The 11368-nt window shown below is 39.7% G+C and overlaps 1 protein-coding gene across 5 annotated transcripts in view; it reads right to left on the bottom strand.

The window, feature by feature from the left end:
* Window positions 1–11368, bottom strand: part of LOC132103136 (semaphorin-6D-like) — a 175223-nt gene that overhangs the window by 55707 nt on the left and 108148 nt on the right. For 2 of the 5 annotated variants that reach the window (XM_059507977.1, XM_059507979.1), the window contains exon 1: window positions 9869–10015. The exons of 2 other annotated variants lie outside the window; for them this stretch is intronic. In XM_059507977.1, the coding sequence (XP_059363960.1) occupies window positions 9869–9909 (41 nt within the window). In that variant the 5' untranslated portion in view covers window positions 9910–10015. Of the gene's footprint in view, window positions 1–9868; window positions 10016–11368 lie in introns of those variants that run through there. One more of the 5 variants, XM_059507982.1, reaches the window with a different exon arrangement.

Genomic DNA, 11368 nt, shown 5'->3' with positions numbered 1-11368 from the left:
CTGTCGTCGCTCCAGTTTTATATCCTTCCATCTCCTCCATGGGCCTCGAGACCGGTGGGACGAACAGGTGTAGTTCATCTCCAATCACTCCCCCGGCCTCGCTCCCATGTCCCTCGGCCCCGCCCCACTCGTCACATACCCCCATCGCCCCTCGCAGGCCGGGGGGTACTCCCGAGACTGCGCTCTACTCCCCCCCCCCCCCCCTCCCTCCGGGGGGGGGCCGCTCACGGGGACCTGCGGGAACCTGGGGGTAGGACAGACGAGGCGAGAGAAAAGGAGATGGAAGGAGGAGCGACAGAGACGAGAGAGGGGAGAGAGGAAAAAAAAAAAAAAAAAAAAAAAAAAAAAAATTCCGGTTCCCAGACGCACCGCTGCTCGGCCCTCCACCAGCTGGGCGATCTCCTCCGCGGTGCCTGGCGGTGGCACTGGACGGCCCTCGGCGGACGGCACGACACTCCTCCGCCGCCCGGTGGACGGCGACGGCTCCTCCGGTTTTGGGCAGCCGGCAGGAGTCCCCCGTTCCCTGCTCCTCCCCGTTCCGGCGGATGGCAGCAGGCTCCGGCCACCTGGCGAACGGCGCCGACTCCTCCGCTCCCTCACGGACGGCAGCCGTCCCTCCACATCGTGGGCGGCCTGGGTAGCGAGCTCGCCCGTCCCCGGCAACTCGCTCCAGCCCACCGCCTCGAGCGTCCATGGCGGCACACTCCTCGCCAGCTCGTTGGCACCGCGGATTCACCACAGCGGCGAGGGATCTTCAGCAGCGCGTCCCTCCTTCTCCCGGGCTTCGGCACCACTGTAACGATATCAACCTTAATATTCATCCGGAAGAAGGAGGCGGGAACCGGCGGACAATCAAAAACATTTTAATAACAAAATAAACACAAAACAGCGCACCAGCCCCTCACGGACGACTGGTGGCGCATAAAATAAAAACCAAAACACAACTAAAAGCCCAGGCCTGGTCCTCTCTCGTCCTTCACTGTCGTCGCTCCAGTTTTATATCCTTCCATCTCCTCCATGGGCCTCGAGACCGGTGGACGAACAGGTGTAGTTCATCTCCAATCACTCCCCCGGCCTCGCTCCCATGTCCCTCGGCCCCGCCTCCACTCGTCACAGTAATTTTTTGCGGCTATTTAATTACTTATGTGGCAAGTAGCCGTGTAATAATCGGGATAATGTAGATCCAGCCAGTTGTTCTTGTAGAATAAACCCCTTCAGGCTGATACTGATCCTGATCACCCTGTCGGGGTTTTACATATATTAGGGCTGGGCAAGTTAACGCTATTATCGTGATTTATTGATTAACGCTGACAATAATTTTATCGTGCGTTAATGGCTCTGAATACACATACACACAAACCATGGATCACAGGAGGGGATATCCCCATTCAAATTATTTAGGCTAAGCATCAACATTCACAAACTACTGTCCATTGTTATTTTTAACAGAAAAGAATGCAATGAGCTCGTAATCATGGAACGATCAAACTAGTCAAACGAACCAGGCTTTAGGGGGTGTGAGCACACCCTAATTGTGTTGTGTTGTAGTGTTGTACCCCGCGCCGCGCTCTGCTGCGATGGGTCCTGCGATCATGCCGGTCTTTAATAGGAAGGTGCCTGTTAACATTTTATGATCAAGGCTCTGTACTCTGACAATAACTTGTTTTTCTATAACAAACAATAAAATATTTTATATTAAAAAGTTAATGTCCTGGCAGTGACAAATAGCTTGTTTTATATTTAATTTAAATACTATTAATGTTATAAGTTGAGATTTAGGCTACAATAAATATTTTTAACCACTTACTATGTAAAAGAAACACTGCTGTAAAAAGTACCTTATTTGTTCAAAGTAATTGCAAACCAAGTGTTATTACACTTTTGTTCATATAGCTGTAGGCCTAAAAGTGCACAATACACTACTTTTGAATACATTATTAGTTTTGTGCATAATGTGTTTAATTTGCAGACAATAATATGATTAATTGCGATTAAAAAAATTTAATTGTTGCCCAGCACTAATATATATATATTTACATTTATTCATTTAGCAGACGCCTTCATCAACAGCGACTTGCAAATGAGGACAATAGAGAAGCAATCAAAATCAATAAAAGAGCAATGATATACATGTGCTATAAAAAGTCTCAGTTATTTTTTTGAAATAATATAATAAATAAAAAGAAAACAGACAGAAAAGAAAAAGAATAGAAAAAGCAAGTGTTAGAGGTCTTTTGTGCTTTTGTTAAATGTACAATAAATGAAAACATATTAGAAAGCTAGTTATTATTTTAATTAGAATAAAATTAGAACAGAGAGTGCTAGAGTTAGAGGGTCAAATAAAGATGGAAGAGATGGGTTTTTAGCTGATTCTTGAAGAATCTGCTTGGATTGAGTTGGGCAGGTCATTCCACCAGGAGGGAACATTTAATTTAAAAGTCCATAAAAGTGACTTTGTGCTTCTTTGGGATGGCACAATCAAGCGATGTTCACTTGCAGAACGCAAGCTTCTAGAGGGCATATAAGTCTGAAATAATGAATTTAGGTAAAGGGGTGCAGAGCCAGTGCTGGTTTTGTAGGCAAACATCAATGCCTTGAATTTTATGTGAGGAGCTATTGGTAGCCAATGCAAATTGATTGTGACATGCGATTGAGGTGTGACGTGTATTCTTTTTGGCTCATTAAAAATCAATCTTGCTGCCGCGTTCTAGATTAATTGTAAAGATTTGATAGAACTGGCTGGAAGTATATTTTAATATATATATATATATATATATATATATATATATAAATATATATATATTAGTGCTGTCAACATTAACGCGTTAACGCATGCGATTAATTTTTGTCTGGTTTAACGTGTCAAACTATTTAACGCAATTAACGCAGCATCCGTATTTTCTGCCATCCGTTGGCTAGCTTTACATTATATGATCGCGTTCTTATTCATTTAAATGCTTTTAAACATTTCAAGCGCGGCAAGACAAAAGAGAATGCGCTGTCTGTGAATGCCCTTATGTGACACATACACACGCACACACACGCACACGCACACACACACACACACACACACACACACACACACACACACACACACACACACACACACACACACACAATGCATAGACAGGGCGCCAGAATCCAGTTCTCTTAAGCGCTTGAACTAACAATAAACATCCCAAAGTGCCAGTTTTGTCGATTATCCTCATAAGAGCAATCTTAAATGATTTATATAAAGTCTGAAATGAACAAAAAGAGATGTGAGAGAATGAGGCGAGATCCATAGACAGTATATAAACGGTGAGATCCGCGTGTCTGTCTGCTCTTAAAGAGACAGCAGCCAATAAAGCTTCCTGTCAGTAAAGTTAAAGAACAAAGGGAACAGAGAAAATGACTCGCTGCTCTTGACTAAATAACTTTTGTAGCTTTAATAAGGATTAACTATTTAATTTATAGTTTATGCAGTGCAGACTGCATATAACTTTGATAACTTTATTAAATTTCTGTATATTTCCTAACTGTTAAGACAGGAAGGGCAGGAGTAAACATGACATTTATTATGGGTTTATGTTAGCATTGTTTTAAGTTTACTTAAATTAAAAACTGTTATATTTTTGAAGCCTAATAATAAATGTAAAAAAAAAAAAAAAAAATCAGTAGCTGTATTAATATCAGTAATACTGGCCTTCATTCATAAAAAGATGCCATTTAAACAAGTATTTAAAATATACTGTCTTTATGTTGTTTCTACATTAATTTGATTAACTGTGAAATTATTACATTAAAAAATATATTAAAAACGTACAAAAACATTTCTTTTTTTATTGCGATTAATCACAGAAAAAATGTGTGATTAATCTAGTTAAAGTTTTTAATCGATTGACAACACTAATATATATATATATATATATATATATATATATATATATATATATATATATATATATATATATATATTTATTTATTTATATATAAATTCATAAAGACATCACTCATCATAAATTCTTTTTATTTTTTTTATTTTACCAATGCATCAGTTCTGTGATCTGTGGTGATCTGGAATATGCGAGTACAGACAAACCTAGTTTCAACTAAAATCTTAATGGTTTCAGATTGTTCCTGTCTGATCTCTCTAACGACAAGATGCCAGCTGGTGTCACTTCCTTTAATCTGATTAATTGGAAACTTTATGAGGTGGCACCTGGTCAAGTGTGTGTGTGTGTGTGTGTATTTATGTGGAATATCGGTGTGCTAACAAGGCATTCCAATCACATGCTGAATGATGACACAGATTCCTCTGGTTTTCCAATGGGATAATCCCACATTTAATCCTAATCTCAATCTCCAACCCTTAATCTCAAACCCAGACCTGATTAAAAGATCAAATGTGGCTCAGAAACCACTCTAATTAAGGCTCCCATCACCATACCAATTTAATGTATATTAATATTTTGCATCTCTTCTATGATCAGTTAATTATCTAGACTCATAACACATTTTAGCAGCGCTACAGAGAGAACCTTCAACCAAATTCATCTTTAGTTCCACATCAAAAAATAATGAAACTTCATTCACGCACCCCCACCATGCTTTGCATCACTGAAGGTTGAATATGCACAAGCGCAAATTAAATTCTACAATCAGGATTTACTGGAAAAGTTTTGGTCTGTTTCTCACCCAAAGCTATTGTAAGCCTTGAAATATAAAGCATTAGTCATATTCACTAATTTATGGTGTGCTTTTTTCCTTTTTGACAGCTTGACAGGTGAGTAAATGATGACAGAATTTTCATTTTTGGGTGAATTGTCCCTTTAAGCGTTAAGGTTTGATGCTCTACTAAAGTTCCTGAGCTACAAACAGAGGAACAGTGTATGTTAATGTGTTTGTGTGTGTCTGCATAAAATAGACTGAGCATGTGTGTTTAACGCCCTTTCTTTGGTGCCATAAAGCATGTTTGTGTGTGTGTGTGTGTGTGTGTGTGATAAATGCTCTCCGCTTGTCAGATTTGAGATTCTCATTAGTCTGAGCAAGAGGCAGTGAGGGGCCATTACTCTTCTGCCTCACTGACATATGTGTGCGCATGTTTTCAGCAGCGTATGATGGTCTTCTGAAAAAAGAATGCAAAATGTGCTCTGTCTTTTTTTCAGTCAAACATAAATTCATCTGGAAATCCCTTACACTTGTCAAGAAGCAACCAGTGTGTGTGTGTGTGTGTGTGTATATATATATATATATATATATATATAAAACAATTTAATAACAAGTGTAATTAAAATTTGAATTGAATTGGGCCCGGTTCCCCGATAACGTTCACTCTTAGCGCGCTAAGAAGACCTCGAAAGATATATCTTACCAAAGTTGTTGATGTTTCTAAGTGTGTTCCCCAAAGTGTCCCTTAGGAAGCTTCTTAGCAAGCTGCCTCTTACGTCCGACGTTACAAGAGCGCTGTCCAAAGTCAGGGTGCTGAATTAGTTGGCATCGATTGCTCATGAATCGATTTGCCACTTTACACGAAGGTGCAATACAGCGTTAAGAAAGACAACACGTTCTAATTCCCGAATGCAAGTAGAATTTAAAATGAACTGAAATGTAAAAAACAAAAACTAATTTTTAGCAGACAAAGAAACATTTGTCAAGAAAATTGACAGTTTATAGACCTTATATAATAATAGACAGAATGACAGTATGTTAGACAGATAAAACGATAGAAAAATATATAGATAGATAGATAGATAGATAGGATTTGTGGACCAATGTGGAAGAATGGGTCATTTCTGATTACTACTTTTCCCTCTTCCTGTCATTTCATCTCAACTTCCTGTGAGGTATGGCCAATTTAATTCAAATTAACACTCATGAACTGAAATGGAGCCAATTCTGCACAACCCTGCTGTGCTAGATGGGGGGGGGGGGGGGGGGGGGGAGAGAGAGAGAGAGAGAGAGAGAGAGAGAGAGAGAGAGAGAGAGAGAGAGACAGGGCACAATCTACTAGAGTGCAGAATCCCTGTGAATAGAGTCATCCAAATTGAATCAATACATAAAGGCAGCGCCTGGTCACGAATGGAGTTTTAGTAGTGGCACCAGAAGTCACACACACACACACACACACACACACACACACACACACACACACACACACACACACACACACAGAAACTCAGCACGTACATTAGTCTTACACACATACAAGCCCGTATACCACAATCACCAACATCATTTTAGGGCCCTCAGATACGACTCTCCCCAGAAGGAGCTCGGATCCATCGGCTCTCACGCTACATGCAACAAAGAGCTTATTTCCAATGAGAACAGAGAATGGAATATGCTTTGAAATTGCAGCGAGTGGCGACACAAGCCTGGAATTGGAATATTATGAAACATGAAGAAGAAAGGCACGGGGACACCAAACAATATGAGCAACAAAGTGAGGACAAATCAAGCAGTTCAGATGGTCTCGTTGAGTTCCATGGATGTGGTCCTCGGTGTCCAGAGCTAATTATATAACAAGGAGGAGGAGATTGAAGCACATTCAGACCTTGAGAAACATTCAGATTTCTAGAGTGCCTGTCCTATCAACAGATGAAGGACTTGAGTTTTCCACAACACCCCCTTGGGCAATGAGGGAGCAGTGAATGAAATGAAAGGGGTCGGTTGAGAGCGTTATGAGTGCAGAGATTCTTAATGCTACTAAGTGAAGTGCAGGGGCCGCAAAAAAAGTGAAGACTTTTAATCTTTTTCTGTTGTTATTATACTTTGCCATTCTCAGTGTTAACCCTCAAAGGACAAGACAGCCGCCCGCGGCTAAAAATTACTGTTATTGTTTAATATTTAATAACTTTCGACACTTTTTGTACTTTGACATAAAACAAATCAAAAACAAGGATGAAACAGTGGTACATATCTGATAAAGCACTGGGATTTATGTCTTGGGTTGCTAGATGAATGGATTCTGAAACAGATTACAACCAACAGATCGATCATTTATATTATGTATACTAAGTAAATCCTTATATAATTATACAGTTCATAAAGATAGTTTGCACTTTTTTTTCCATTGCACTCTGAATATTTCTCACTCATTTTGTGTAGTTTGTTTTTGCACTGCATTGTTGAAGACAATTTGTGCAATTGTTTGTACTATATGCTGCATAGTTTGTGTTTATTGTTCATACTCGGATTGAAAATATATTTCTCAGAAGAAGAAAAAACATGTTTTGTTTTGTTATCAAAAAAACACTTTCCATCTTCTTTACTCATTAAAAGTTTTTTGGACACCTCTCTATTGTTAGTTAACGAAATAGGCCTGTTTTTCACTTAAAAGCGTCGATAACAATATTGTAAAAAATGGCTAGGCTATAACTTGCTTGGGGAATGGTATATGTAAACAATTTTATTTGGAAGTGTAAAACACCCAGACACAACTTTCTAAAGAAAAATATCCAAACTTTAGGATATTTAGTTTCTGTTTGATTACACAGTAAAAAACCCCCAACTTTCTTAAAATTCTGTAATTTAATTAATTCTTAGAGAAAACGAAAGGAAAATTGAGACTTTAGTTAAACTTAAAATGTAAGTTCTCCGGTTTATAAATATATATATATGGCACTTGATGCGGACTGCTAGAATAGGTCTGAAAAACAAAGAAAAGTGCAGGTGTGTCAGGCGCCACAAAAATGTTCTAGGTCTTTAAGGGTTAATTAGGGATGAAACAAACAGTCAAACAGAAAGTGTTGTCAAATGCACTACATGTAAGACCGTGTATAACATGCATGTTAAATTATCTAAAAAGGAAACACCACAAGTGTTTACCCCATTTTTATATCTAATGTATCTGGGTAAATATTTATATCTAGATATTTTAAAGTAGTACAGATACATTCCTGAACAAAATCTTAAGACCGGAGGAAACATTACAAGTATTCGCATTTTGTGCTGGTGGATCATAACCAGGTTGTAAGAGTAAAAAAAAATAGAGTAGGCAGTTTACAGAAGACTGCAGTGAAACTGTATTGAAGGCTGTTCATCAGCTAAACAAAAGTTTGAGTTTAAAAGTGAAAATCTGCACCAAAATATGGCTTTCATTTTATTGTCCTTCAGACAGTCTTGATCTCCTGATGGCAAAGGCAAAAAGGCTTTCGGTCTTTGAATTTCACTTGCACTGAGCTGAAGGATCCGACGGGCTGTCCGTGAAGGCACAGGCAAATCCTCAACCTAAATTAAGGCCTTTACTGATGCTGGCTGCAGCCCAATAAGCATAAGATGGCATCTGTGAGAGAAGGCCTGTCGGATCCTCCGGCTCAGTGCAGGTGTTTTTTGGGGTCTACCACTTTACTTTTTTGCCCCATAACTCTTAGGATCTTTTAAGAAATGTAAAATGATTGCCTTACTGCATTCAACCTCAGCAGCGGTGGCGCGTTGCGAGAGCCCTTGATTGTGCAGCTCAACAATCCTGCCACGTTCAAAGACAGAAAGTCAGAAAATCTATTTTTTTCCTACTGTTGGTCCTGTTTCATCTTTTGGCATTTTGAAGCAGTACTTACAACTTGGTTACGATCCATCAGTGCAAAACTTGTAATGTTCCCCCAGGAAGAAAAACAAAGTAAGGTAAAACAAGTAAGTAAGTAATATTTAGTAAGATCTAAGTGTCTAAGTGTAAGTGTCTAGTAAGATTTGGAAATTATAGTGTTTTGAGAATTAAAATTACATTTAATTTTATATTTTTTTCAGTGTAATCAAAGAAGCTTAGCTGTATCTCTTCATAGTACACCACCTTCCAAATTTCAATACAAGGTTGTGCATGAAGCATCCAGAGGTCTAGTTATGCCTTAAATAGAATTAATTCATCTCTTGCCAATTATTTTGGACCCAGGGCCAAGTCTAAAGGTAGATTGCTGTGATTTATTCTTCTTATCTGTGAAAACAGTTCAGGTCAATCAGATATCCAGCCTGTTACAGAAGACTGATTGACATTCTAGAAGAAAAAAAAAAAATATATATATTTTGGTGTAAAATTTGAATAATGCAAATGCCCCGGGCCACATTTATCTACGGTCCAGGTCAAGGGAGTCAAGCATTATTAAAGCAGTACTGTGACTGAAGTAGAATGTCAATGGACGCATTGCAAGTTACCTGCTGCAAAATTTAACAAAACATTAAACAGAGTGTGTCCATGCTTCGACTCACTCTCACACACACACCGACCCCATGAATATTACAATGTGACCCATGAGTCTGAGAGCAGCAGAGCAATGGGGCCTGTCTGCCAGTTCGATGGCTGGTCTAGCCGCACAGACACTGTTCGATAGAAGCTTTCACTTGGATTTCTGAATCACCCTGACAGTGAAACCACTGGCAAAAGAATGTCAGCGAGGGCCAGATGCCCAACAGCGAGTGTGCATCAATGTGTGTGGAAGAATGTGATTGCAATTGCTCTCACGTGTTGTGCAATTGAAAAAAGGCAGACAGACTGAGAAGAGATAAGAGGGCAAGAGGTAAGAGTGATTCACTGTGTCTCTATCGTACAATTATCAGATGAGAGGGTGTGAATGTCTCACGCTCAGGCCAAAACCCTTTGTGAATAAAAAAGCACTTCTCCATGTCAGATATGCACATTAATCACAAGCTTCTGTTGCTCTTCTGAGCCCTTTGTTAACACTTTACACTGTGTTAACAAAGGGGCTTCGAAATCATTCTGTTTTCGAGCAGACTAACAGGACCGTGGAAGTGAAAAACACTTTAAAATGATTAAATAGTTACATGACAGTAAATGAATAATGGACCACTCTGTGGTGATTCATACACCTTATGTAATATACCTCACTAGCTACACACGAAGCAGTTTGGCTTTCTTACATGCACTCGCACCTACCCCTCTGGCCACAGCTCAATCTGCAGTATCATGGCTGCCATCTAACCCTCTGCAGGCATCGGAAATGGCATCTTGCTCCACTTCCACAGCATTTGGCGGAGACCAAGAGGAGAAGAGGAGGGGAGGGATATCAAGCTAAATGCATTTATCTGCTGTTGGCAGCTTTTCAAGCCCACAGCTGAGGCGAGATCAGACAAGAGAGAGTGTTAGCGATCCCTTTGTGGCAGAGAGCTGCACGGGTCCGATTTTGTAAATCCACACCCGCCCGTACCCGCAGTGCTTAAAACCGCATCCGACCCGTTTTCCGACAGCAGCACTAATTAAAATCCGCACCCGACCCGACCCACTTAAAATAGAACCGACACCCGACCCGCACCCGAAATCAAATCAGTTAAGCCAATCAAATTAATTGTTCTTACTCTTCTTCTAATGTATATATATATATATATATATATATATATATATATATATATATCCTGAGCCTGAACTTTTTGGGGGGGGGGGGGGGGGGGGGGGGGTGTTTGGAGAGAAACTCCACAGACAGACTTAATTCAAATATTGACGATAGTCAATAATACAGTAACAAAAAAACATACAAACAAAAATACAGTAACAAGAGCTTAAAGTGCTTAGAAAATGGTAAACAGACTGATATAGACATGAATCTACTATGAAATAGTAAATAATTTGACATGAAATACTATGTCAAATAAAGTGTTTTCTTCTAAACAATAACAAGTGCTTAAAGTGCTTAAATAATTAAGTGCTCAAAGTGCTAAAGAACTGAACTGCTAAACTGAAGATTAGAAGTGAAATCAAGGCTATTATCACTTTTTTTTCTGGGATGTAACTCGCATGTTGATTTGAAACCAACAGGCTAGTGAACGCTTTTTTTTTGTCTTCTGCCAGTTTTCTACACAGGGTAAACAGTTGCTGCGAAATTCTGAATGACAAATCATTTTCTGCTATAAATGTGCACACACATATTTTTTAATCGCAGACATGGTCAGTCATAGACAACGGTGTGTCAGCTAATAGTTGCTCCCGGCTAGAGACCTGCACTCCCGCGGGAGTACCGTGGGACCCAGCGCCACGAGTGCGGCGCGGGACAATATTTGATGGGTGAATGCGGACGCGGGCGGCAAGATATTATTGTGTGCGGGTTGCTGGGAAAATAAAATTATTTGCGGGACAAATAAAAGACAAAATAACAAAACAAAATAAAAGAACTAGAAAAAAATAGACCTTTGTTTATAATAAAATTAAATAGACTTTGCGGAATGGGAGGATGCGGATGATACCATAGACAGCGACGTGTAGGCCTAATTCGATTCCGTAATAGCGATATATTTAAATGTCAAATTGGATGGATTAGAAGCACACAGACCGGATGATGTCCTCCAGTGGTGGAAAAGACAAATTTCCGAGATTAAGCAAACACGCCATGTACTTTGCATTCCAGCTAGCGCACCATCGGAGAGTGATTTCAGTATTTGCGGT

This window comes from Carassius carassius, chromosome 24 (genome assembly GCF_963082965.1).
Source record: "Carassius carassius chromosome 24, fCarCar2.1, whole genome shotgun sequence".
NCBI lineage: Eukaryota > Metazoa > Chordata > Actinopteri > Cypriniformes > Cyprinidae > Carassius > Carassius carassius.
This window is presented reverse-complemented; position numbering and strand designations above follow the sequence as displayed.